The sequence below is a fragment of the Salmo trutta genome, chromosome 39 (assembly GCF_901001165.1).
Source record: "Salmo trutta chromosome 39, fSalTru1.1, whole genome shotgun sequence".
NCBI classification, from domain to species: Eukaryota; Metazoa; Chordata; class Actinopteri; order Salmoniformes; family Salmonidae; genus Salmo; species Salmo trutta.
This window is the reverse complement of record NC_042995.1, coordinates 19,277,098-19,304,320: the sequence shown is the minus strand read 5'-3', so window position 1 is coordinate 19,304,320 and position 27,223 is coordinate 19,277,098. Positions and strand designations below refer to the sequence as shown.

General features: G+C 44.0%; 3 protein-coding genes across 8 annotated transcripts; all 3 read left to right on the top strand.

Annotated features, from left to right (window-relative positions):
• The first annotated feature begins 2,807 nt into the window (after positions 1 to 2,807).
• On the top strand, positions 2,808 to 5,113 carry LOC115179861 (insulin-like growth factor-binding protein complex acid labile subunit). Of its 2 annotated transcripts, XM_029741724.1 has the most exons (4): positions 2,808 to 3,124; positions 3,421 to 3,763; positions 3,944 to 4,103; positions 4,244 to 5,113. In XM_029741724.1, exons 2-4 carry the CDS (start codon positions 3,435 to 3,437, stop codon positions 4,814 to 4,816), a joined length of 1,062 nt encoding a protein of 353 aa, XP_029597584.1. In that variant the 5' UTR covers positions 2,808 to 3,124; positions 3,421 to 3,434; the 3' UTR covers positions 4,817 to 5,113. The 2 variants fall into 2 exon arrangements, with proteins under 2 accessions (XP_029597584.1, XP_029597583.1); XM_029741723.1 differs by lacking the exon at positions 2,808 to 3,124 and having other exon boundaries at positions 3,325 to 3,763.
• Positions 5,114 to 5,252: 139 nt separating this feature from the next.
• Positions 5,253 to 14,115, top strand: LOC115179859 (major facilitator superfamily domain-containing protein 6-A-like). 4 transcript variants are annotated; one of them, XM_029741717.1, is made up of 12 exons: positions 5,256 to 5,586; positions 6,260 to 7,590; positions 7,749 to 7,819; positions 8,036 to 8,090; positions 8,225 to 8,550; positions 9,268 to 9,365; positions 11,952 to 12,113; positions 12,392 to 12,490; positions 12,687 to 12,772; positions 12,886 to 13,086; positions 13,313 to 13,316; positions 13,525 to 13,634. In XM_029741717.1, the coding sequence occupies exons 2-12, from the start codon at positions 6,262 to 6,264 to the stop codon at positions 13,533 to 13,535; spliced, it is 2,442 nt and encodes an 813-aa protein (XP_029597577.1). In that variant the 5' UTR covers positions 5,256 to 5,586; positions 6,260 to 6,261; the 3' UTR covers positions 13,536 to 13,634. The 4 variants fall into 4 exon arrangements, with proteins under 4 accessions (XP_029597579.1, XP_029597577.1, XP_029597578.1 ...); XM_029741718.1 differs by having other exon boundaries at positions 13,265 to 13,583; XM_029741716.1 differs by lacking the exon at positions 13,313 to 13,316 and having other exon boundaries at positions 5,257 to 5,586; positions 13,525 to 14,115.
• Positions 13,000 to 26,386, top strand: LOC115179860 (NGFI-A-binding protein 1-like). Of its 2 annotated transcripts, none has more exons than XM_029741722.1 (7): positions 13,000 to 13,086; positions 20,553 to 21,370; positions 21,626 to 21,759; positions 22,049 to 22,220; positions 22,668 to 22,836; positions 23,619 to 23,756; positions 23,966 to 26,386. In XM_029741722.1, the coding sequence occupies exons 2-7, from the start codon at positions 20,555 to 20,557 to the stop codon at positions 24,040 to 24,042; spliced, it is 1,506 nt and encodes a 501-aa protein (XP_029597582.1). In that variant the 5' UTR covers positions 13,000 to 13,086; positions 20,553 to 20,554; the 3' UTR covers positions 24,043 to 26,386. The 2 variants fall into 2 exon arrangements, with proteins under 2 accessions (XP_029597582.1, XP_029597580.1); XM_029741720.1 differs by lacking the exon at positions 13,000 to 13,086 and adding an exon at positions 19,292 to 19,725.
• Positions 26,387 to 27,223: the final 837 nt, after the last annotated feature.

Here is a 27,223-nt window from a genome sequence, read left to right as displayed (position 1 = left end):
CCATTGTCCCTACAGGTCTGGTGAGCATGGTGTGTAGAGGTGTATCCTATTACAGAACCATGATATAGTATGTTTAGAGAGGTCCTCCCAGCACCTGTGAGCTTCAATTGGACGTTCACTCAATCCAACCGCTCCAGCTGTTGGCCAAATCATGTCTTTAATCGATCATGTATCCCACAGCTAGGCTGGAGCAGGTGACAGGTGTCTCCATGACAACTCCTGTTCTATCACACCGCAGTGACAGATGAGACTCTGGGAGACTGGGACAGATCAAGAGCAATGTGGAGCACGGTGACGTCGCCATCACTGCGTCTGTGTAATCCGGGGCGAGGATGACAAATTCATCAGTGTTATTCTTACAGTAATTCACAAATCTTCTGATGCTACTGACTACTTCTAGAGATATTTACATTGATTTAGCCCCTGTCAGGTTGTTTTTTTCAGCTGTAGTCTTGTGGGTCTGAGAGAGACGATCCTTGTTTATAGGACTTAGGCTTACCGATGCACTCCTTTCAGTACCAGCCCTCTCTCTGTTCTTCCATGTGGACAACAGATAAAAACACTGGATGTCACTGGATGTACAATACTGTTCAAAGGACAAGCAGGAAAAGGTATGTGTTATTACCTTTACATTGACTGTTGTTTTCCTCCACAAACATGGCATTTATGTGTTTGACTTTTGGCATCATTCAAAACGTATTGTTGATGCAAATGAAGACAATCTACAAACGGAAAAGTCATAGGGGAAATTAGAGTAATGTGATGTTTTCAGTAAGATTGATAGTAAAATAATATTGGAAAAGTAAAGATATCCAAACATGATTAGGGTAGTACATTACTTACTAAAAAGTATACATTTTATGGAGTGTTAAAATAATGTAGGCATGTAACTAAATATGATCTATAATCTGTCCAGTCAGTCTTCTATAAGTAATGTGAACAAAAATACAAACACAAAATGTAAAGTGTTGGTCCCATGTTTCATGAACTGAAATAAAAGATCCCAGAAATGTTCCATATGCACAAAAAGCTTATTTCTTAGCCAAGATAATCCATCCAACTGACAGGGGTGGCATATCAAGAAGCTGATTAAACAACATGATTATTACACAGGTGCACCTTGTGCTGTGGACAATAAAAGGCCGTTCTAAAATGTGCACACAATACAGTGCCACAGATGTCTCAAGTTTTGAGGGAGCGTGCAATTGGCATGTTGACTGCAGGAATGTCCTCCGGAGCTGTTGCCAGAGAATTTAATGTTAATTTCTCTACCATAAGCCGCTTCCCACATTGTTATAGAGAATTTGGCAGTACGTCCAACCGGCCTCACAACTGCAGACCACATGTCACCACGCCAGTCCAGGACCTCCACATCTGGCTTCTTCATCTGCAGGATGCATAAGCTATGGACAACAAACACAATTGCATTTTATCGATGGCAATTTTAATGCCATCATTCGCCTCCCTCACCTTATGATTCAGCATGATAATGCACAGCCCCATGTTGCAAGGATCTGAAGCTGAAAATGTCCCAGTTCTTCTATGGACTGCATACTCACCAAACATGTCACCAATTGAGCATGTTTGGGATGCTCTGGATCTACGTGTATGACAGCGTCTTCCAGTTCCCGCCAATATCCATAACCTTCGCACAGCCATTGAAGAAGAGTGCAACAACATTCCACAGGCCACAATCAACAGCCTGATCAACTTTATGCGAAGGAGATGTCGCGCTGCATGCAGCAAATGGTGGTCACACCAGAAACTGACTAGTTTTCTGATCCACACCCTTACTTTTTTTTAAAGGTATTTGTAACCTCCAGATGCATATCTTTATTCCCAGTCATGTGACATCCTTAGATTAGGGCCTAATGATTTTATTTCAATTGACTGATTTCCTTATATGAACTGTAACTCAGAAATTGTTGCATGTTGCATTTATATTTTTGTTCAGTGTACGATTTGTGTGGCAGACTAAAGATCTGTTATATTGAAATATCAATACTTTGTTTCCAGTCACAGACAGAATTGTCCAGGTCAGGCCTTGCTGGAAAACCATGAGCCAGAATGAAACTCAAACCCCTACACAACTCTGTCTAACTTCTCTTTCATAGCAGACACCTGATCTACAGTCATTAGATTATGTATGCCACTGAGCAGACGCTATTATCTAAAGCAGAGTTTCCCAAACTCGGTCCTGGGGCCCCCTCTGGGTGCACGTCTTGGTTTTTGCCCTAGCACTACACAGCTGATTTCAAATAGTCAAAGCTTGATGATGAGTTGGTTATTTGAATAAGCTGTGTGGTACAGGGGAAAAAAACAAAATATGTACCCAGTGGAGGCCCCAGGACCGAGTTTGGGAAACCCTGATCTAAAGCAACTTACAGTTCAGGGAATGCATACCTTTTTAGTAGGCTGTGTGTGTATTTAATACACCCAGGAATTGAACCCACAGCATTGTGGATGCTAGCTCCATGCACTTGCCAACTGAGCTACACAACACAACAGATAAGTGGAGGAGAAGCTAGCTATCCACAAGCATCCACCATGAAGAAACAATTTCTGCCTTTCACATGGTGATCGGTGAAAGGCTTATGTGGGTAAACTGAGATGTCAGATTAATGTCGGTGGATGGATTGATTGAAGGATAGATAGTGAAACTAAGTTAGGCATTTGGTTGGAATTACTATCATCTTTCTCACTGCAGTTCAACAGGTTCAGCAGGTAAATATCTGATTCATCAACTAGGCTACATAAATGGAGGATCATCTCACTCCCTTCCACCCCTGTAGACACCTGCTGTCCTTAAATCACAAAACCCACACAGTCATGTTTCAAAGAGGGAAGTGTCGCCTTATTCTCAGATTTCAGTTTACAAGCAATCTCTTTAAACCCCCTCTCCTCTCCAGCCCCCTCCTCATCAGAGATGTGAATTATTGACAAGCTCTCTCTCTCTCTCTCTCTCTCTCTCTCTCTCTCTCTCTCTCTCTCTCTCTCTCTCAACAGCAACAACAACAGCCCTGAACAATAGGGCCACCCTTCTGTCTGCTTTCTGAGGGCCATCTGGTTCCCTCGGTGCGTTTTCCACCTGCCTCAGACAGGTTGTTGACAGATCAACGGCGGGGTGAGTAAAGACAGATCTGCCGCTCCTCACACATGTAAGGCGTTCATGTTTTCTCTTTATTTTATTATGGCCAAAATGGATGCTTTGTTGTAGACTGTTGTGTCAGGGATACTTGTATAATGGTACCCTACTTCCTGAACGTTTCAGGGCTATATTACTCAACTCCATTACGCTATCTAGAATCCAGTTCCGAAATGCAAGTAGACTGTAGTCGCTAGTGTACTTACAGCCTTAATACACAGGCACAACAACTTTATGTTAAGTGTTACCACACTTTCTCTGTCTCATTTTTCCAGTGTAAGGGGCCAAAATGCAGTACTTCTTTTGTCTACTACTGTTGATGGCGGTTTACTCCAAGTCTCACAGCACCCGGTGCGAGAAAGGCTGCGACTGTCACGAGGAACTGAAACTCACCACTTGCGCTAACGCCCTCTTTACCCAACTGCCCAACCACATCCCTCCTTACACTGAACACCTGGACCTATCTGTGAACCTCCTAACCTTTATTCCGAAGAGTTCCTTCCAAATGGAACGCAAACTGAGGGTTCTGCTTATAAAGGACAACAACATCAGCGCTGTGGCCGACGGGGCCTTCACCCAGCTAGAGTTCCTTCAGAAGTTGGACCTGAGTTGTAACAGGTAGTGGAACGTTCTTCCTGGCCGCTGTGCCCTTGTTTTTGTTTTGCTCTTTGAGGTCTTGGCCGGGTTACTGTAAAGCACTTTGTGACAACTGTTCATGTCAAAGGGGCTTTGTCAATGAAATTTGATGGATGGATGGATAGATAGATTCATTGATTCATTTATCGATTGATTAAACAGGATCTCGTCCCTGAGCGAGAGCTTCTCCCTGGGCCTGAATGCTCTGAGAGAGCTGCAGCTGAGCCACAACCACCTGCACACCCTGGACAGCAGGAGCTTCATGCACCTGGATGGCCTACAGAGGCTCAACCTAACTGGCAACGTCATTCATAACATCCAGGTGAGGTTGTTTTTACTTTTGTTGAACAACATCAAATAAAGTGACACAGGACTTATCCAATTTTATTCTATTCTGTTCTATTTTACTATATTATATTATATTGTGTTTTATTTTATTTTATTCTGTTCTATTCCATCCAGGTGAGGTCCTTTGGCTCCATGTCCACCTTGCGGCAGCTCCACCTGGAGGGCAACCATCTCGTCTCCCTAAACAACGGGGTGTTCTCCATGCTGAAGTCCCTGGAGGTCCTCAACCTGCAGGGGAACCAGATCAACAAGACCCAAGAGGGTGTCTTCACACCCATGACCTCCCTGGCCCTGCTCAACCTGGCCCACAACCAGATGAGCACCATCTACTTCAAGACCTTCCTAAGCATCCACACCTACAGTACCCATATCCTGTTGGAAGGAAACCCCTGGAACTGCAATTGTGACCTGCAGAAAGTGTTCCATAAGCTTAGAAGTGTTCAAAGGCTGTTCTTGGATGATTACTATAATCTTAGCTGTAATGCTCCGACAGAACTAGCGAACTACAGGTTGATGGATGTGGATACGGAGCTGTGTATCGCCGAGGTGGTTATTGTGCTGATTATCACGGTCACCGTGGTGATAACAGTGTTGGGGGCCATCGTCATGGCGGAGAGGAAGAGAAAGAAGAAGAAGAGGGGAAAGCATTGGACGGAGCAGGGCAACTTGTCTGACTCAGATCACTAGGGATTGACTTCTTCTCGGCAACACAATCCTTTTAATACATTTGTACAGTAACATGAAGAAAATATCTATCAGAGACAGTTATAAACGTTGTCATATTTTAAAGGGCGTTTAGTAGGCTATTGTACAATTTCACCAATTATTTATTGTACACAAATGTATTCATCAATTACTCAATATGTACACTTTTTGCATTTGTAATAATACCAGAATTTGTAGTGTTCTATTAGATACTTTGATATACAATATGAACAATACTACAGGTGTGAAAAATATTAAATTCAACGAAATTGAAATGTGCACTGGCTGCATTGTATTCTATATATTTCCTTTATGGTGTAGGAAATATACATTTTATAGATTATTTTTTTTAGAAACAATAACAATTGCACATCTTGCCTTTACCCTTCGTTATAAACATGCTCTTATGCATTTACAGTAGTTGGTGTATGTTGAAGGGCAGCGGTACACTGTTTAGAGGTTGGGTTCGCTTTAACAGACTTCACACGAGGCCCATCGTCTGGGCGAATCGAGTTCGGAAGTTCCAGTCTAAGCGAAATGGCCTGAACTAGGATGTGTTTATTGGTCTTTATTAAGGATATTACTTATGGTATATCATCGGTATCATGCATGCATAGGATAACGACGGAATAAGCTGTACTGTAGGCAATGCAGAAAGCTTTCGATTTCAGACTTGGAGACGCAACTGCCACTGCCGAACCTGCGTTGTCATAGTTGAAAGAATAGGAAACACGGACCGGGGACTTTTGCAGGTAAGATTGATGAGAAAGTTGGCGTCCAAGCTCATTTCCAATTTAAAGATAAACTGTGCTAATTCACATTTATGACGTTTTATTTTATTTTATTGCGTATCTACAATAGTATGATTTAAGTGCGCTGTTCAGCACTGTTTAAAGTAAACGTTGCACCTTTATTTATTCAATTTGGTGTGAAGTGTTATTTGATAGTGAAACATGCATTTCGTTTACACTTCCGCATTGGACGGCGAAACGTATTTTTGCACCGGTTTCACCGGTTCTTCTGATATGATATTCCCACTCACGAGCAACATGAGTTATTAGGTTGTAACAATGTTACTATATTTGTTACACCACTTGTGCAACTTGTTGATAGCCTAATATCTATTGTAGCCAATTCTAGCCATGCTAAACATATTTACTGTATAGCATAGTGTTTCAATATGCTTTGTGTTGTAGTCACGACAGACAAATATATATATATATAGTTAAGCAAACTTTATTATGCATATTGTTAACCAGCACATCAAGTACATGAAGTAGGTAAGTAACAAGTGGTTTCCGTTTCCTGTGTAACATCAATATGAGTAACATCAATATTGCTACACATAGACTGTATCCTTATGATAATCAATGTAGCCTACTGTTTAGGTTACAGTAAACGTGAATCTAACTTCCTGTCTTCCAGAGATGGCTGCAGACGACAAAGTGGTAATCCTATCGGATGATGAAGAGGACCAGAAGAGGAAGTACGTCCTGGATGAACCCTTCAACACTCTTTCCCTGGAGGTGCAGACCGACCGAGAGCCAGGCTCCACTCCAGTGTCTGCTGCAGCATCAGACACACAGTCTGCTCCAGAGACACCCATGGCCTCACCACTGAAAGACCTAGGCTGCTTTGAGAGGATATCCCTCAGAGTCAACTCCCAGCTCCTCATCTCCAAGATCTTCTACTTCTTCTTCTATGCAGCGTATGGTTCCCTGCACCCACTCCTAGCCGTCTACTACAAGCAGCTCGGGATGTCGCCAAGCCGTAGTGGACTGTTGGTTGGGATCCGGTACTTTATAGAGTTCTGCAGTGCGCCATTCTGGGGAGTGGTGGCCGATCGTTTTAAGAAAGGGAAGCCATTGTTGCTGTTCTCTGTGCTGTGTTGGTTGGTGTTCAACTGTGGCATCGGCTTTGTCAAACCAGCTGCCATGATCTGTAAGGAGAAGGTGGACATCACCACTGTGGCTCCACCAATACTGCCCTTGACGACTATGACACCAATTAATGGCTCGCTCCCGGACGTTTCCACCAATCACACGAGGAGAAGTCGTCGGGATTTGTTTCGAAGTTACTTTCCTAGCTTCCTTTTTGTTTTGAATGGCCTTGATTCTGGCTATAGCGTACGCCGCAGGCATAGGAGAGGTGCTGATAGCAATACCACCCAATCCACAGGGGTGTCTTACGAGCAGAACAATGCCACGGCAACAACCACTTACACCCCCACCCATGCCCAACCCAGAGTGGTGCCGAATGAGCAAGGCAATACCGCTCAGCTTTTACTGAATACCACAACTATGCCACTGACCACTAAAACCCCCACCCTTGCCCCTACCCATGCCCCCACCACACATTCCATATTGGTGCCTCACGAGCAGGCCAATACCACTCAAGCTACACCAAATACTACTTCAACAACTATGGCAACAACTACCACTACCCCTGCCCCCACCCAACCTAAAGAGTACATCATTGAGTACAACGAGGATCAGGTCGAGAGCATCTTTCTCCTAATCCTGTTGGTCATCATCGTGGGGGAGTTCTTCAGCGCACCGGCAGTCACCATTGTGGACACGGTGACGTTAGAGTACCTGGGGAAGCACCGGGACCGCTACGGCCTGCAGAGAATGTGGGGGTCCCTTGGCTGGGGCGTGACCATGCTGCTAGTGGGTATCTGGATAGACCACACCCACATTACGCTGCTCATCGACGGCGTGGTCGGCTGTATCCTGCCCGAGTACAAGAACTACCAGGTAATGTATGACATTGAAAATGTGACAAATAATAAGCGATGGGTCACTAAGGGCAACATAGTTGATACGTAAATAAAAATGGAGTTAATTTAATTTTGTTCAGTTGTTCACTCATTCATACATTCACTCATTCTCTCTTTCTTTCATTCCTTCCCCAGGTGGCCTTCATAGTGTTTGGAGTGATGATGGGCCTGGCCCTGGTGGTAGCAACCCAATTCTACTTCGACAGGTAATAATAAATTATGTTTGAAACCCTATCCTTTTAGCTTTTCCTTAAATCAATGATTTTATTGTTATTTTAGACTTCCATTTTGTTTTATGTACTTTTATTCATCTATTTTATACAATTGCTGTTTGTTTTTAATATCTTTCATTGTATTATTTTACGGTAAATGTGTGGGGGTTTTAAATGATCTTTTAAATTGAGCTTGATTTGATTTGACAGTGGGGACTACAGACAGGAGGTGCCTCAGAGGCCCCAGGAGGTAGAGATACCACAGGTAAATCAACTGGAAAATTAAAACTCACACTAAGTGGAAATAGTCTTTCTAATTTCTTTAGCAGAAGTAAATACTGCTTTAAATAGAAAATTGTACATTTTTTATTTGTTTTACACCTTCATTTTTTCACACAGGTAGAGGGGAACATTGCATCTCCAGAGGGGAGCGTGAGCTCCGCCACGGACCAGACCCCCATCACCCCAGAGTCCACCACCGAACAGCCTTTCCACTACACTGACCTCCTCAGGCTGCTCTGTAGTGTTCAGTACAGCACGGTGCTGTTCGTCGCCTGGTTCATGGGCTTCGGTTACGGCTTTGTGTTCACCTTCCTGTATTGGCATCTAGAGGACCTGAAGGGAACCACCACGCTGTTTGGTGTGTGTTCGGTTTTGAGTCATGTGTCGGAGCTGGCTGCTTACTTCACCAGTCATAAGTTTATCGAGCTGGTGGGACATATCAGGTAAGGATGGGGTTGTTGATGTTGTTCTAGGTTTTGGGAGGGTGGTGGAGGAAGGGATATCGCATTATCCATCTCTTTTAGCCAAATCTTTTACCAAAAACAGCAGCAGCAACAACAACAACCAAAGCCCACAGTATTTTCTGAAACTGAGGATTTCCACATTTGCTCTCCCGTTTTACCTCAACTAGACATGCTGCATGTAAACAATCGTGTTCGTTTAGAGTGCCTCTTGCTTGAACGTCACACAGACCTTGAGCGTATACTATAGTCAGACAGACAGACCTAGCACAGAGCAGGGACATTTGAGAGTGTGGTGTTATGTTTAAGGAGAGAGGCCCATCACTCTATCAGCTCTGTGTGACCTATGTCATTTTGACGCACAATTTTCAAACATTCTTCTCTAACATCTTGGGAGGTTGTAACCCGGCAAGTAATGCAGTTACCTATTAGTGCAAAGGTCTCAAGAAGAATTTGTGCCACTGCTTTTTGCCTCACCAGTTCAATGGGCACTGTACGCAAAGAGTCATACTAACTATGCCAAGTAGGGCATCTCTTTAGACCTGGGATAATAAATCAAAAAGGCTGACAAGCTTATACACTCCATACATCACACTATTTTATCTATTTGCTTCTTCTTAATAACTTTTGCTCGAGTACCTAACCTCTGAAAATCTCATCACTCATTTCCTCTCTTTCCTCCCTGTTTTCCTAACTTAGGGTCTTGTACATTGGCTTGGCATGTAACACAGCACGCTACCTGTACATTTCTTACTTGGAGAATGCATGGATAGTTCTGCCTATGGAGGTCTTACAAGGTAAGAGAGAGCGGGTCCGACATCGACGTTACTTCCTGTTGACATCTGACTGAGGAAAGGTTCAAATTTGAGTCCGTTGTTAAGGGCTGTATTATGGAGCCTCAGTAAAGTACGTCTTAGGACGGGAATCTCTGTTATTTCTGCCTTATGAAACACCTTTGTCCGTGCCAACTAAACAAGAACAGGATAAGATATAATTTAAAGGAATGTTAATATTGATTTTAAGTGAAAAGGCCATTACAGTATCACATCAAAAACTGTCGTATTAAAAGACAGTATCAACAAAAGGAAATTGAATAAGGATATCCTGGTAATGTCATATGACTAGTGAATAGGCACAATGTTACCCCTGTTTGTCTTTCTGTGGTTACAGATGAAAGATTATTTAAGAGCAGGTTGGATGGGTCTTGTCAAACACTGGACAAGAGAATATATTGTTCCGCTCCCTCTTTCAGACACCTTGGGTACACAATAACCAATAGGACAGAGGTAGGCAACTAGATCCATACTATAATTTGTACACTGCAAATTGACCACAACTAAGCCCAAAAAGAGATTGTATTTTGAGACACAATCATGTATCATAATTTTTTTGGTGTGCAAACACTTGACAACAGACTTCCTAAATGAAACACATTTTTAGATGAATTCCTGGTTACTTTACACTCGAGAGTCTTGTGTCTTCTGAAACACAACCCAACCACTGCTTCTTGACACAATGCCCACTTAACCCAGAAGCCAGCCACACCAATGTGCCGGAGGAAACACCGTGCCAACGTGTCAGCGTGCACTGTGCCCGACCCGCCACAGGAGTTGCTAGTGCGCGATGGGACAAGGATATCCCTGCCAAACCCTCCCCTAACCCGGATGACGCTGGGCCAATTGTGCACTGCCCCATGGGTCTCCCGGTCACAGCCAGCTGCGACAGAGCCTGGACTCGAACCCAGAATCTCTAGTGGCACAGCTAGCATTGCGATGCAGTGCCTTAGACCACTGCGCCACTTGGGATGCCCCAGTGATGGGAATTCTTAACACTACAGCATACAATAACATTCTAGATGATTCTGTGCTTCCAACTTTGTGGCAACAGTTTGGGAAAGGCCCTTTCCTGTTTCAGCATGACAAAGCCTCCGTGTACAAAGCGAGGTCCATACAGAAATGGTTTGTCGAGATCGGTGTGGAAGAATTTGACTGGCCTGCACAGAGCCCTGACCTCAACCCCATCGAACACCTTTGAGATGAATTGGAACGACGACTGCGAGCCAGGCCTAATCGTCCAACACCAGTGACCGACCTCAGTAATGATCTTGTAGCTGAGTGGAAGCAAGTCCCCGCAGCAATGTTCCAACATCTAGTGGAAAGCCTTAACAGAAGAGTGGAGACTGTTATGGCAGAAAAGGGGGCACCAACTCTATATTAATGCCCATGATTTTGGAATGAGATGTTCGACGAGCAGGTGTCCACATACTTTTGGTCAAGAAGAGTATATGATGATTATTTGTATATTATTTTACTAAAAACTTTGGGGGGCCAAAAAAGAAAGCCTGTTGCCATCCCCTGCTCTAGGACAGAGGTCCCGTATTGTATAGTGAATGTACTCATCCATGATTCTTGCAAGGAATTTAACTATGGCGTTGTGTTTTGAATGGTGGCGGATAAAATGTCTTATAGGCCTACGCCTCATGACAATATTTCTAGTAAAAACAGATAATATGCTCAATACATAAGAATAAGCTCGTTATTACTGGTCATAAGTGAGAGGCACTGTTTGCTTTGGTGCTATAGCTTCTTCCTGAGCTCTGTGTCTTAGAGGAGTGTTTTGCAGTCCCAGCCCACAAAGCAAAGTAAGATGACCATCCCGTTACTTCAGCGTAAGGATATGTATATATATCTATCTGACGTCTTGAATCTGTGGTCACGGAATGACAAGTCCGTCTGCCTGACTGATGATGAATGGAAGTCTAAGTGTCAACACTTCCTTAACCATAGGACTTAAATAAAAGAGAGGCGAGGTTTCCTGTTAGATTGTTTTCCCAATTGATGCTAATACTACAAGACAGACTGCTTTTTCTTCTATATGGCATTATTATTGAAATAATGTATAACATTTTACGGGTTTTTTTGTCATTTAGCAGACACTCTATGCAGAGCGACTTACAGGAGAAATTAGGGTTGAGGGCTTTGCTCAAGGACACATGAACAGATTTTTCACCTAGTCGGCTCAGGGTTTCAAACCAGCGAACTTTCGGTTACTGGCCCAACACTCTTAACCGCTAGGCTACATGCCGCCCCTACTTTGAAGAAGCATTTTTATCCTTATAGGCTGTGTAATGTTTAAGACCTCCATCGATGTTTGTCCTCTGGCATCATTTACATTTTAGTCATTTAGCAGACGCTCTTATCCAGAGTGACTTACAGTCGTGAGTGCATAGATTTTTGTACTTTTTCGTACTGTTCCCCGTGGGAACCAAACCTACAACCCCGGCTTTGCAAGCGCCATGCTCTACCAATTGAGCCACGTAGAGTATTTCACTTCTCTAAACTTTTTGTTTTGTCTGTCTTTCTGTCCGTCTCTTTGGGCTGTAGGTGTGACCCATGCGTCGGTTTGGGCAGCCTGTATCTCCTACCTGAGTGCCGCGGTGCCCCCAGCTCTGAGGACCTCTGCCCAGGGTATCCTCCAGGGTCTACACCTGGGGCTGGGACGGGGCTGTGGGGCCATGGTGGGGGGCGTCTTCGTCAACTATTTTGGTACGGATGCGACAACAACGGCCCCTTTTGACAGTCCCGCTTGAGTAGTGAAATTTTGCAACTCTTGACAGACAGCCGTGTTTTTATATTAGAACATGATTTTGAGAACCAATGAGTTATACTATTTATTACATATTTATAAACTGCACGCCCGCTAATAATCAACTGTCTATAAACGGATGTATAAACCATTCATAACCCTGTTAAATGACACCTTAATACAAAGTGTAACCATTATGCTTTTTCTGTATCTGTAAAGTGCATCTTTCTTTTTCCAGGAGCTGCAGAGACGTTCAGAGGGATTGGAATGGCTTCCCTGGTTATACTCCTCATCTTCTCCTTCATTCAATGTCTGACCGGACAGAACGAGGAAAAGGGTGAGGGAGGGGAGAGCACCTCAGTTCATATTTTTTACAGACCCTGCACTGTTAGAGGAATTTGTTCTGTATAGAATGGATTAATGGATTGCTTCATATGTTGCACTAAAAGCAAACTATTTATAGAACTGCAAACCACCCTTATTTTTAACAGTGTACCATACACAAATAACCTAAATTGTTTCCCCCTCAATAGAGGACAGGATGCTAGCAGAGAACATTCCAGTTCCTTCCAGTCCAGTTCCCATCGCTACCATAGACTTGATGCAGAACCAGAGCCAGGTCAGAACTTTCCAAATTGTTGTACTGCTTCTTTCAGCAAACCAATTTCCTATTGTGGGACAATGACGTGTACTATTAGTACTACTAATTACTACTACTACTACTACTACCAGGTTGGTGTGATGGTGCCCCGCTCTAACCCTAGACCCCCGGCTAAGAAGACAAAGCACCAGGAGGAGCAGGAGGATGTTAACAGACCTGCCTGGGTGCTGAGTGGATCCCCCTGGGTCACCATAGCCTTCGCTGTCTGCCAGATCAGAGAGATGTACTGCATGACCAAGAGTAGTCTACCCTCAGAGACACAGCCACTGCAGGTAGGATGATGAACGGTAGTCATCTTATAAAGATGTGTCAAATCTCAATGAGAACTCTTGTCCTCGGATGTGCGCATCGAAAGTTTAAGAATTTCAAGCCAATTTGTTATTATTTTTTTTATAACCTTTTAAATCTTTTACTTCAATTAGATTTATTTTTATATCGTATGATTAACAGTGACAATATGTGAACGATTTCCTCCCCACGCCTTCGTGTGAACTAAAGAAAGGTGAGACTGTGTTTGCTCTTTGTGTGCACTGTAGCGGTGAATTCGACACTGTCTTTGTGACGTGCGGTGGTGAATGTGGTCAAATGTCCTATGTGCCTGTGTTTGGTTTACTAGTTTAGTGCATGGTTTGGTTATATCGTTAGTGTATCCAAAACATTTTGTCACGATTGATTAGCCAATGATGTTATATTATCTCGTCTGTTGCCAGGAGGAAAATGATCAGAACTCTTCTGAATACCAGGTAGTGAAGACTGAACACAACGCAGAGCAAAAGGAGTCCCCACGCCACCATAACGGTTACCCCAGCAGCATACCTAGCAAGGCCCGCCCCGCAGAGCACCCCGAATCCCAGCCCTCTCCCATACCAGACTAGGGGAGCTCTGTGGAGCACTCTGGCTTTTTCACCTGGTAACTTTGAGGCGTCACGTCAACTGCTTGATTTGAGTTTAGAGACGGTACTTACATTCACTCGCGGGCCTCATTGGGTTCCTGCGACGTGCAGTAGGAAAGGGGTAAGGAGCAATGAGCACTAGTCCACATCGATGACTGTGTGCTGTAAAAAGTACTGAATGATAAGCTTTCTGTGTGTGTGTGTGTGTGTGTGTGTGATCTGGCATTGTGTAAATAGAATTTGATCCAGAAAGGGACAAAAGGGAATTGTTGCCTTCTAGAATGTAATGTATTTATTTCATCTGTGTCTTCCTGCACGCGCTTCTGACAATCATGTTATTATTTGGACTCTTGGGATGAAATGATATGTGTATATACAATAAAAATGTATTCGTAGATAAATCATTAACTTTCGCTGCTTTTCTGGGGTCTCAATTATATTATGGCTGTCTATTCCGGCATGTTTTTAAAATCCTAAGAGTAGACACTTGGTGGCAGTAGTGTACCGTATTGAAGTACTAACCATAAGCGCGCGTGTGTGTGCGTCTGTGTGTGTGTGTGTGTTGAGGTCAGGCTGTGCTTGCTGTTGCTGCTGATGGGAGTGTGTGGGAGGACAGTAATGGTGTTCTCTTCAGAAACTACACCACAATGCCACCTGCAACATCCCTTGTCTCGGCAGAAAATATAAGCTAATATTGATGTTGAAGATGAAGGGGGGGGAAATGATTTCATTATTGGACTTGTTTCCCCCGAATCGTCTTTGTTTTCAACACAGCAGTTAATGTCCTTCATTATCATTATTAGGTGTACTCTATATAAAGTGATTCTACTATAACAGTCTCGAGAGACTAAGACTGACCGTGGCAGCTGTCTTATCCAATATTGTTAAGCCTGTTGTCTACATCTAAGGAATTAATCATTTTTACATTTTACCTTAAGGTTTCTCTATCAGCTGCACTCTGTGAATCAGTTCATTTGAAAGTACTCTCATGAATCAGTTCATTTGAAAGTACTCTCATGAATCAGTTCATTTGAAAGAACTCTCATGAATCAGTTCATTTGAAAGTACTCTCATGAATCAGTTCATTTGAAAGCATAATAAAAAAAGATGACATTCCCATGTTCCTCAACGATCTTATTGAGGCAAACACCAGTATAATATTTGTTTACTCTTGACCACACGGACTCGCGCATACATTAGTCCCGCTGCAATGCCTTGTGGCTGTGTATGGCTTTGCTGATAGTGTTGAGTCATGAACTGGTCCTATTTATGCCTGTGGTGTGGACACTCCAACATGCTAGGACATGATCGGACCGAACAGCTGCCATGTTCAGTAGGGCCTCATGGGACTGCTGTAGTACTGTAGCATCATCCTTTTATTGATTTGCACAGTACTGTACACTGACAATGCTGCACTGATGAAATAGCTACGCATGGTAATAATCATGCTGATCATTGGAATGATAGGTGTGATATTGTGTAGGCCTGCGTGATCTTTGAGAAACACTCCGGGATAGTTCAACATGTGCTACGTGTTACAGCGGAGAGGCAGTGAATTGATTATTGGAATGTCCCGACTGTGTTGGTTTCTCTCTGGCTGTACCATCGAGGCCCCCTCCCTCCGCTGAAGCTACACTGCCTTTCCAATCCAAACTTCCTCAACTCCTAACCTTTCATCCCAAGCCAAATAGAGAGAGATTCAATATCCGTCTCTACCATCAATTTACATGTGGTGTTTTGCTTTGCATGCGCTTTGAGATTATTTTATTTAATGAAAAGCACTATGCATTTGAAATTATTATTTGTATTATTATGCGTTTTGTGTATATTGTAGGCCTAGGACCTTTTGACATCTAGTAAATTAAAATGCCTGATTTGATTTCCAATGCAACTGATGCAGTTCTACACATACGTCGCATACAGTCACCAGGGTCATGTTGTTAAGTTGGTGGAAAACGTTTTTAAAACAGTGGAAGTGGTAGCCTAGGCCTACTACCTGAATGTGTCAAATTAGAGCACAGATTGTCGCTTTCCATTGCAAACAGTTTTGCTGCGGTGGCTGTGTGCCCTACTAAGCATGACCCAGGATGTCCTGCAGAGTGAGAAAAAGTGCCCCGTGTGACACAGTGAGAGGCTTTGTCTCTACCGTCATCAATACAACCATACATAACGCCTACAGGGCCAGCCATCAGCCCACAGCCCACACCAGCCCCAGCCTTAGCCTGCAGGAGGCACAGCAAGGGAGCTCAGAAACATGGTTACTCCCACCAATACCCGGTTGGGCAGCAAAGCCGTAGGATTCAAGGAGCAAGGACAGCGTGGAAGAGTACAATGACTCCCCGACCCAGTAGTGGTTCAATGAGGTCTAAGCAGTTGACTTAACATTTCACCACTTAAATAATTGGTATGTCAGTTTCTTGTCAAGTGCCGAGAGAGATAAACAGACTCATCCCTTTGGATAAGTACATATGATAAGTACTGAAAAGTACATGTGAGGCAAACTATGTTGCTGAGGTTTTGTCACTGAGTCAGGGACTTGATTTGCGGGTGGGCGTGTGAGTGGGGGGGATCCTAATCCCTAGCGTCTGCTGTTGTTTTTCATGCTGGTTGGGTTGAGATCAAAAACTTAACAGCAATAATCATGCAAAATTGTCCGGCTTTCGCTTCAAAGAGAACACCAACATTAGTTTTACTCATTTCTCGTTTGCACAGTTTGTTTCATCAGCTCTACTCGTTTTTATAAAGGGAACTGGGTTATCTTTGATAGACTGAGGATATAATACAATGTGTCTGAAATAAATCATCATATTAAACCGCCATTTAAGAGCACGAGTCTAGACTTGGCATCTGTGTGAGGTGATATTTCCCCTGCGTTAGCAGATTGAGCTCCAACACCATCAGAGCTGGTGCACAGTGGGGAAGATGGCCGAAGACCGGCAGAAGTGGAGAGCCTTTGTTGCTGCCCTATGAGCCAGCCCAGTCGTGATGGGGATAAGTGAGTGAGTGAGTGAGTGAGTACATTGGAAGATAATATGACACACATTAGCTGGGCTAGGCGGTGGGCGGTGAGGGGGTCTCTGGAACCTGCATGATCGTAGGCCCACCCACATGGGTAAAACCCCCGGGGTTTAGGAATGTAATCTCCATTCATTATGACACTGAGAAACCCACTACGGACCCTGAGTGTGGGCCGATCAATCCTAGCCTGCCTCTGTGTTTGTCATTAGGTACTAGTTTGGCGTATCTGTTTTGTATAGACAGACCACTATTTACTGGGGGGGGGGGGAATTCACTGAATTTTCATCTGCTGCATTTATGGACATAGAGATGCACAATCAACATAATGACATTGATCTAAAAATGCTGTCAAGTTCATTGTAGTAATACTACCTCGTCAGTTCTAAGATTGTAGTACTTATCTCAACCCGCACCCACACACACACTTCCGCCCACATACACAGCACACTCTGCCGCCCACACGCACACTTCCACCCACACTTAGCTCGCAGACACATGTTCACTCAGACATAAGATGCTCATGGCATCGGACACAAAAACACCAAATAATGGGCTATACGTTACATACCGTTTAGGGTTCGCCCACAAATGTTACTTTTCACTTACTAACAAAACTATGAAAGTCAACTATTCACATTTATAGTTTAATAGTGTTTAATGCATAATGTGTTATAACACCTGCATAGGTGCTCGTGTCTGTAAATATTGAATTTATTATATTCTAATGGATGTGTTATTCATGTCCTTCATCTTAACCATTTTGAGACCAGGAAGCTTCCTCTGGTGTGTGTGGGGGTGTTATCACAGGGGAAGGCGAGGGGCTGTCAAGCTCACACGTGCGTGGGTGTCGGTGAAACGGGTTTGTAATTGGTACAACAGTGAAGATGTACAGAATACTTTTAAAAAGAGCACTTATAGAAACCTGAAATACAGTGCCGATAAAACTATTTGAGGCAAATGGAAAATATATATGTTATCTCATCTCTAAAAGTGGACATATTCAATGGAAAACATATCTAGCGTGTATGTAGCCCTGTAACAGGGTGCATGGCAGCAATGCCGGGTGTATTCGGAGAGTGTGTGTGTGTGTGTGTGTGTGTGTGTGCGTGCGTGCGTGCGTGCGTGCATGCGTGCGCGTGGGCTCTGGCAGGTCAGGGCCGTCCACAGACAGGATTAAAGGAGTGGGTGTGCTGCTGGAAACTATCTGGGCTGGACGTACCTGTTCTCTGTTACCCTGGCCCTGTCTGGCTGTGTGGAAAGCACATCAAAACCACACAACAGCTGCTCCTCTACTCTGCCTGTGTCCCAAATGGCTACCTATTCCCTGTTCCCCATAGGGCTCAGGTCCAAAGTACGCTATATAGGGAATAGGGTGCCATTTGGGACGCATTCTCTGACTCAATTACCTATCCTCATCATTAATCTTCTCCATAAAATATAATGTAGTAAACTATTGTAAATAGTAGCTAGTCGGTTCTTTTCTCTGTTCTCTGGTCTCATAGCTTCACAAGGATGGGAAATACAGTATATTTCTCTACTCAATTATCTTGATAATTCATCTTCTTGGTAAAAAAAAAACGTAGCAGTTAAAGTAGTAGCCTAGCTCGGTAAATACATATTCATAATTATAATTTTTCTTTAAAAAAAAATTGCAGCTGAAAAAAGTAGCTCTGCAAATATAGATAGTAGTTAGTCGGTGTATAATGCTTCCGAGTCTCTTTTCTCATGAGTACAAGAAATGTGCGCTGAGAGTTTGTTCAGTAGCAGTGTGTAGATTCTAGATATATTATAGATCTATTTTCCGGGATAAAAACAAAGTCTCATCATCTCCCTAAGGCTGTGCTGTGTGCTGTGGCTGCATGGCCTACTTTCCAGAAATAGCTCATTGATACAGAAGCAGATTGAGTTATCATAACAGTAAGCAGGACGCTTTCTGTTGTGTCTCTAGAGAGAACAAGCCTTTCTCCTTTATATCATTTGTGATAACAATGTGAAAGTAAGAGTTTATAGTCACATGACAGTGAAGGACACAGAATGAACGTCTTGTTCTGTGAGTTGATTATGTGTATTGTAGACAGTCCACGCCCAAAGTGAAATGGGCAATGCACAAGTCTGAGAGTATATTGGAAAACGGGCTGGTGAAAGCCGAAGATTTGTGTGGGTGTGTGTAAGTCCTTAGAGAAATGTTTGTGGTTCCCATGCAGACATAGGGCAAAGTCCCCCTTCTCTCTCTGCCTATATTACCACTTACTGCCTCAATTCTGAGAGTAATCTGATGGGTAAAACACCAAGACACTAAATTGTCATGGCAAGACCCTCAAAATAAATGTTTGCATAGAAACATAATTTGCATATACTAACGTGTTTTATCCAAAGAGTGAAGGAGTGAAAAACATGTCAGTCAATTAATTAAAAGATCAAATAACCTAATTACATCATAGATGATATGAGCCGATCCTTATTAGTCTATCTGAAATGTCAACAGTTTCACTTCTATACAGTCATATAGCCAAAAGGGCGTTTTAGGGTCTACTCTGCCCTCGCCTCACACCGTCCCAGGTGACCGACGCTGCCTGCCTCTGCCACTGCTGAGATGTGGTGCTTGGTATTCCATGCAGAAGCCTCCCACGCCGCTGTCCGCCCACGCCAGGATTTGCGTCACGCAGGCGCGTGGGAGTGAGCACTGTAGCAACCGCGGAATATCCCAATTTCAATCGCCGGGGAGGAGGGGGGTAGGGTAGCAAGCAGGCAGCTCACACTCATCTAGTCTAGAGACGTTCAACACACTCGTATTTCTATTCAAGGAGGCGAAGGAGGGAAGGGAAACGTCAAAGAACTCGAGGGCTTTTTAGGCCAGAGAGCGCGCTTATTAGGAAATTATAGATCTACAGATAATTGTACAGTTTATTCAGTTACAGTTTATGGCAGTTCAGCCTATACTGTAGCTGGTAGATTGTAAAAACTAGATAAAGGAAACGAAAGGGGACTAACGTTCACCAGGTATGTAACACTTAAAATACATCGTTGGAATAAGTTATTGGGCTATGATAATACTTTAACAAGTTGTGGCCTTGATACAATGTTGCAGCACTGTTCTATTATTGCAGACAATGGTATTTTTTACTCATCTTCCTGATGCGGATTTACTTGCAAGACCGGTTGTGAGTGACATTTAGTCTGGTGCTGGGTCACTGCATTTTGTATTTACCTTTTTACTTTGTGTGTTTTGAAACGAATTTATTTTATTTTCTATTTAGCTAGATTGATTTGTGCAAATATTCCATGGTCATATTGTCTTGATTTTCTCTGTTCTTTGGAAGGTCGGGTTTTATCAGGTTGCGTTGCATTTTGCCCAGAGGTTTTGACAGCATGTGGTTATGAAGTAGTTGTGCAGTTGTTTGCAAACACTCTCTGAATTCCCATTTATGATAAACAATCAAATTATATCATTCACAAGGGTCGTTCAGCAATATCTAATTATTTGTGGCATAGTCCTCTAACTTGCAAGAAATGGGTAGTTAACAATCCCTTGGCTAAAGCAAGTGGAGCCTGTGTGTGTTAGAGAGGCCACCTACACATACTGCAAAGGAGGATTGTGGCATGTGGTCCCATCAGCAACTAACAGGACTCTAACTGCGAACCGCCACTCTTCCTTCTGCAGCCCTAGTAGTGCAGAACTTACAAAGGGAACTCAGACAGAGTGGAGGGAGTGCCTCTTCCTCTTTCAGTCAGTCAGCTAGCCAGTCACACACACACACACACACACACCAACACTCTCTGGTCAGGCAGAACCTCTTGCCCATCCCGTCTTGTGTTCTCTCTCCCAGGCATGGCGGCGGCGTTGCCCAGAACTCTGGGGGAGCTGCAGCTCTACCGAATCCTCCAGAGGGCCAACCTGCTGTACTACTACGAGGCCTTCATCCAGCAGGGAGGAGATGATGTGCAGCAGCTCTGTGAGGCCGGGGAGGAGGAGTTCCTAGAGATTATGGCTCTGGTGGGCATGGCCAGCAAGCCCCTGCACGTCCGGAGGCTCCAGAAATCCCTGCGAGACTGGGTCACCAATCCAACGTTGTTTAATCAGCCCCTGACATCTGTACCGGTGTGTAGTATACCAGTCTATAAGTTACCCGAGGGGTCACCCACGCCAGTCAGCGCGGAGCGAGGGGGTAGCAACAGCGCCCGTGGCGAGACCCATGTCAAGGTTCCCAAAATCATAGCTGCATCATGTCTGGATCCAGGAAAGCTGGAAGTGGCCAGGGACAGAGTGTCAGGGGGGTCTCCACTGCAGAGCGGCAGCGAGGGGCGCTTCTGGTCGGGTCACAGCAACGACAGCGAACAGAGCCTCTCTCCGTCCGATCGGGGGTCTCCGTCGTCACCCCGAGAGGGTCAGGAGGCACTTGACGCTGCAGCTTTGCAGTCTGTCCTGGAGTGTGTGGACCGGATAACCCCGTCCCTGTCTAAGAGCGACCCCGCGGAGGTCAAAGAGCAGCTGAAGACCAATAAGAAACTTGCTAAGATGATTAGCCACATCTTTGATATGAGTGATGATGATCCAAGGAGAGAGGAGGAGATCAGGAAGTATAGCGCCATCTACGGACGCTTCGACTCGAAGAGGAGGGACGGCAAACAACTGACGCTTCATGAGGTAGGGATAAGAGATGGGATACTTTTGCAGTACTAGGTTAGTCTACTCAGTGGCAGTGCAATACAAGTGACAAACCTCAGTTCCTCAAATAAGAGGTGAAAACTACAAAACGTAAATCACCTGAAGAAAATGTGTGCGCTTGCTTCAGCTGTCTAAAACTAGGTCAGTAGAAGTTACAACTGAAGAGCTCTCTGACAGAATTGTGTATCTCCAGTTATAGTTGACAACATGACTCATCTTTGTTCTTTCTTTCAGCTGACAGTGAACGAAGCAGCAGCCCAGCTGTGTATGAGAGACATGGTACTACTGACCCGTAGAGACGAGCTGTTTGGTCTGGCCAGGCAGATCTCCAGAGAGGTCACCTACAAATACACCTACAGGACCAGCAAGTAAGAGCCACTCTCCTCCACTGCACCTCACACAACCTTGCTTGTTAGAGTTAGCAATGCTAAGGTAAGTTGGGAAGCATGGGTGACTTATTTACTTGCTAAGTACATTTTCTCCTCATGGTTATTACTATGTAACTAATTACTGTAGTGTGTTACATTTTACAGAGACATATTTTTAAGTTGTGTAAATTATCGTATGGTATGATTCAGGTCATGTTCAGACTATGCTTTCCATATCTTTCAATGTTTCTCTGCATACAAACTGAATTTATTGTCTTCTCCACTGTAGGTCTCGCTGCGGCGACAGAGATGAGCCGTCTCCTAAAAGAATCAAGACAGAGGAGAACTTCTTTGACATCCAGGAGGCTCTGCAGGCCATCCACATGAGACAGGGCATACTGAGGGAACAGCTAGCCTGCGCCAAGTCCAAAGGAGAGGAGATAGTTGGGAGAAACCTTCAGGTAACATACTTGAAAAATGGATTATAAAATGTAAACATTGGCCTTCTGAGTGGCGCAGCGGTCTAAGGCACTGCATCGCAGTGCTAGAGGCGTCATTGCAGACCCGGGTTTGATCCCGGGCTGTATCACAATCGGCCGTGATCAGGAGTCCGGGTCCGGGTCGTCCGTGCTAGGGGAGCGCTTTACTTGGCTCATTGCGCTCTAGCGACTCCTTGTGGTGGGCCGGGCGCCTGCAGGCTGACCTTGGTCGTCAGGTGAACGGTGTTTCCTCCAATACATTGCTGCGGCTGGCTTCCATTGGGGAGAAAAAGGGGTTACATTTTTATATTTTTATAAAGTAAACATTATAGGAGACACGTTTATTTGACACTGTCATTTCTGGAGGCATGTCTTTGACAAGAGTAGGAGCAGTCGCTAACGAACTGTAAATGTATTGTGTTTTAACAGGTGCAGTTGGACCGTCTGTTAGCCAGACAGATGGAGATCCTCCATGATGCGGCGGTACAGGAGAGGTTACACGCTCTGGACTGGAGGATACCTGCAGGGGCTTTGAAGTACCTCAGTGAGGCTCCAGGCACCAACGGCACGTCGGTAGACAAAAGCACAGAGCACCAAGGTAATGGTACTGTCTGTCTTCTGTATCTCTCTTTGTAGTGTGCTCGTACATGAGTGCTATCCTCATGCTCCAAATTCACAGCTCTGTGAATCACCATTTCCAGCTTTCAAATCTTATTTTATAAGTCAGGGAATCAGTTTGTATCTGTTTTTTTTCTCACACATCTCAAAGTGAGGAGGAATCATAACTGTGTTAAGCCGGTAGCCATCCCTCAGGGACTCATCCCATCTTCGTCCTTTTCTCTCTCGTCCTTTTCTCTCTCGCACGGCCCATACTCCTGACAGCTCATTATATTCATGTTACCCATAATTATCCTCTCTCTGCACCTGTCATTAACTCTCCCACGCCTGTTCACCTCCTCCGCCATGTTGCTGCCCAGGGGCGTCTCTCTCCCTCTCGATCTCTCTCTCTTTCTCTCTCTCTTTCTCTCTCTCTTTGTCTTTCTCCTCTCTCCCACTCTCTCTCTGTCTCTCTCTCTTTCATCCTGTCTCTCCTTCATAAGCTATTTAAAGCACCTTATTCAAGTTGAATGAGAAGAAGTGTATAAAATCTTTTTTGGGCACCGAGTGGAGTACAAACTCGGGCCCACAGCAAATGCGCATCAGATCTCTCAAGATTTTGAGAGACGGAATGTTAATGTCATTTTTCGCATCATCTAAGCAGCTTCTTGAATGATACTCTAACAGCAGCGCCATTGGAATTGGCTGTGTAATATGGATGCGTGTGTCTCAATGGTTTATCCATGCCCCCATGTTTGTCTGTGTGTTTATGTATGTTTTCAGACGAGCAACCAATGAACTTGCGTGTGGCCAGTAAGAGTGTGGCGGAGGGGGAGCTTCCCCTGGGGAAGCAGCTAGCCAATGAGCTCAAACGATACCATAACAACCATAACACAGATGAGGCCAAAGCACCAGCAACAGGTACAGCACCACTCAGGCAAATGTATGTTCACTCTTGACTCACATATGTATTAACATACATACACACTACAAACGGTGAGTATTAGTAATGGTCTGTTGCATGCACACACCTGCCTACATTCAAGCTACAGTATGAGTGAAAAGGTATATGATTAGAAAACACATGGCATGTTTTATTCTGATGACTTTTTCTTTGTGTTTTACCTTAGAAAATGGATCCTCGCATCAAGCGGCCAACCACACTGACAGGAAGACCATCAAATCAGAACCAGAGGATTCCACATAGTGCCTCCCATCCTTCGTCTGTTTCCCCATCCGGTTTTAGTCATCATATACACTTTTTACACTAAGCATCTATCTCAGTCAAATCAATGGATACTAAAGCAAGCACAGCCACAGTAGAGCCTTAACAAACCAACGTTGCCTCAAAAAAAGCATTTATTTTCTTTAATTTTGTCTAAGGTTTTTTGCCAAAGCGTCTAGAGTAGAGCACAGACTCAGTCATGGGGAAAACTGAACAAGGATGTCCTTTCACAGGATACCTTTCATGCTGAATAGGTCTTTATGTATTTATTGATTGATGTACATGATGTTATTTAAGAATGATGGGTAGGGAAAGTAGCCTTGTACCACAATCCTGATCTCCTGAGCTTACATTGTTTCGCTACATGAATTTGAATGAAGTTAAGTGAAACAAGAGCGCAGCGGGTCAGGATGGTCAGGATATGAAAAAGAACCAAAATACCCCAAGCTATTTTTGGCTTGTCGTGTTCAATCGGTGGGTAACTGATGTACTGTAAAGAATACAGTAGGATTCTGTTTTAATCAGAGGTGAAAAGAGAGAGCTATCTGTAGAGGAGAAATTATAGTTTTGCTTCATCCTACTGTATGTATTTATGAGTGGTACTGTAAATTAAACTGAGGCTGCAGAATTGTTTGTGTATAGATCTCCAGTCAGAGTTCAGATCAGTGTTATGGGATAGGTCGGCCTGGAGACGGACTGGGACCAAAAATCAGCCCCAGCATTTTTCTACTTTGATGCCCCCACACAGGCCCATTTCTTTCCTCAAGGCCCCCATACCAGCCCATTTTTTTCCCCTTGAGGCCCCCATTATTAGCCAGATCATGATAATTGTGCACAAAAAAAACTGTTTAGACAGGCACACTAGGCAAAAAAATTGTCCAGCCCATCTGGCATTTGCCCGAAATGCCAGATGGCCAGTCTGCCCGTGGGTTGGCCTAGACAAATCGAGTTTCCTTGATAAGTCTGTCAAACACATGATCTTGAACTGTAAGAATGCACATTTGAACCTCAACACAACATTTACTGAGTTACCCATTTTATTGAGTAGGGCCCCTGGTCTGTTATTAGGGCTGGGAATTGCCAGGGACCTCACGATACAATATTATCACCATACTTAGGTGCCAATTCGATATGTGTTGTGATTTGATACTGCAGAGCCATGAAAAAAGAGCCATTAAAGCCACAAAAAAGGTGTTTTGATCAGTCATGTGAAAAAGTGCCGAAAGGATGTTGGCTCACCATTTTAAAAGAAGATGGATAACAAGCTATAGAAGAGAAAATACTGGAGTTTTTGCGCATGTACAGCTAACAAGCACAAAAATAAGATTGCGATATTGTCCAAAATAATATTGCAATATATTGTCAAAAAGAATATCCCGATATGTAACTGTATTGATTTCTTCCCCTATCACTATCTGTTATATTGTTGCACTCCAGAAAGTTGTGTTTTAATACATATCTCACTGTAGGATCGACAGGGCCAATTTGGCCTGTAGTATTACAAGAATATTTGCCTAATCCCAAAAGCAGGGTTTTGTCAGTGTAGTGTTGGTGTCAATCTCAGTACAGTGTTTATGTGTGTAGAGCAAAAACCGAATAACTGTTGTTAGAGAAAACAAGTGAAAGTGTCTGTTATCATAAGATGTTAATGTTACATAGCCTAGTAGTCTTAGATCCTAGCGGTGTTTCAGCTGTGACCACCAATGTATAATTCAAGATGTATGTTAGAATTAGCTCTCAGATGGTAGTTTAATGTTGTGTTTCCAATGTGTAAATCTGTCTTGCTCTATAGTCTGTTGGTCTTTTTTGGGGGGTCACCGCAGTCACAACAGTTTTCTAATAGTAGTCTCTCTAGCTCAATAAGACTGCAACAAATGCAATACTTTTGTAAGTACTGTTTAAGTACATACTTTCTGGGCCCACTGTCTGTTCTGTTCTGTGCTAGGTGACTTCTCCTGTCCTCTGTACTGGTTTAGTTTAATCAGTGTCGTGTAACGTTCACAGACCGACGCATGTTCAGCAGCGTGATAGACAGTCAAGATGTTAATAGTACATTGATTCATGTACTTATCGCTGTTATCGTAAGTCATCGAGTTAGCCTAGGCTTGCCTACACAGTAGATATGCACCTGTTTTTTAAACACTAATATATTTTATTTGTTATACAGCACATAAACATGATTAAACTTTATTTTTTATGGTGGTTGTCTTTCCTCGTTCATGGTATATGTCTGATCCAGAAAGAAGGAAAATGATGTTTTCTATGTTATAAGATTTAAAAAATATATTTTATACTGCTCAAAAAAATAAAGGGACCACTTAAACAACACAATGTAACTCCAAGTCAATCACACTTCTGTGAAATCAAACTGTCCACTTAGGAAGCAACACTGATTGACAATAAATTTCACATGCTGTTGTGCAAATGGAATAGACAACAGGTGGAAATTATAGGCAATAAGCAAGACACCCCCAATAAAGGAGTGGTTCAGCAGGTGGTGACCACAGACCACTTCTCAGTTCCCATGCTTCCTGGCTGATGTTTTGGTCACTTTTGAATGCTGGCGGTGCTTTCACTCTAGTGGTAGCATGAGACGGAGTCTACAACCCACACAAGTGGCTCAGGTAGTGCAGCTCATCCAGGATGGCACATCAATGCGAGCTGTGGCAAGAAGGTTTGCTGTGTCTGTCAGCGTAGTGTCCAGAGCATGGAGGCGCTACCAGGAGACAGGCCAGTACATCAGGAGACGTGGAGGAGGCCGTAGGAGGGCAACAACCCAGCAGCAGGACCGCTACCTCCGCCTTTGTGCAAGGAGGAGCAGGAGGAGCACTGCCAGAGCCCTGCAAAATGACCTCCAGCAGGCCACAAATGTGCATGTGTCTGCTCAAACGGTCAGAAACAGACTCCATGAGGGTGGTATGAGGGCCCGACGTCCACAGGTGGGGGTTGTGCTTACAGCCCAACACCGTGCAGGACGTTTGGCATTTGCCAGAGAACACCAAGATTGGCAAATTCGCCACTGGTGCCCTGTGCTCTTCACAGATGAAAGCAGGTTCACACGGAGCACGTGACAGACGTGACAGAGTCTGGAGACGCCGTGGAGAACGTTCTGCTGCCTGCAACATCCTCCAGCATGACCGGTTTGGCAGTGGGTCAGTCATGG

Excerpts from the sequence above, each read along its gene's own strand:
- LOC115179861 (XM_029741724.1), top strand. The coding sequence starts at position 3,435 with ATGCAGTACTTCTTTTGTCTACTACTGTTGATGGCGGTTTACTCCAAG. Across the intron at positions 3,764-3,943 it reads TTGGACCTGAGTTGTAACAG|GATCTCGTCCCTGAGCGAGA; the intron begins GTAGTGGAACGT and ends TTGATTAAACAG. Across the intron at positions 4,104-4,243 it reads ACGTCATTCATAACATCCAG|GTGAGGTCCTTTGGCTCCAT; the intron begins GTGAGGTTGTTT and ends TATTCCATCCAG.
- LOC115179859 (XM_029741716.1), top strand. The coding sequence starts at position 6,262 with ATGGCTGCAGACGACAAAGTGGTAATCCTATCGGATGATGAAGAGGAC. Across the intron at positions 7,591-7,748 it reads CCGAGTACAAGAACTACCAG|GTGGCCTTCATAGTGTTTGG; the intron begins GTAATGTATGAC and ends TTCCTTCCCCAG. Across the intron at positions 12,114-12,391 it reads CGTCTTCGTCAACTATTTTG|GAGCTGCAGAGACGTTCAGA; the intron begins GTACGGATGCGA and ends TTCTTTTTCCAG.
- LOC115179860 (XM_029741722.1), top strand. The coding sequence starts at position 20,555 with ATGGCGGCGGCGTTGCCCAGAACTCTGGGGGAGCTGCAGCTCTACCGA. Across the intron at positions 22,221-22,667 it reads TAGTTGGGAGAAACCTTCAG|GTGCAGTTGGACCGTCTGTT; the intron begins GTAACATACTTG and ends GTGTTTTAACAG. Across the intron at positions 22,837-23,618 it reads CAAAAGCACAGAGCACCAAG|ACGAGCAACCAATGAACTTG; the intron begins GTAATGGTACTG and ends GTATGTTTTCAG.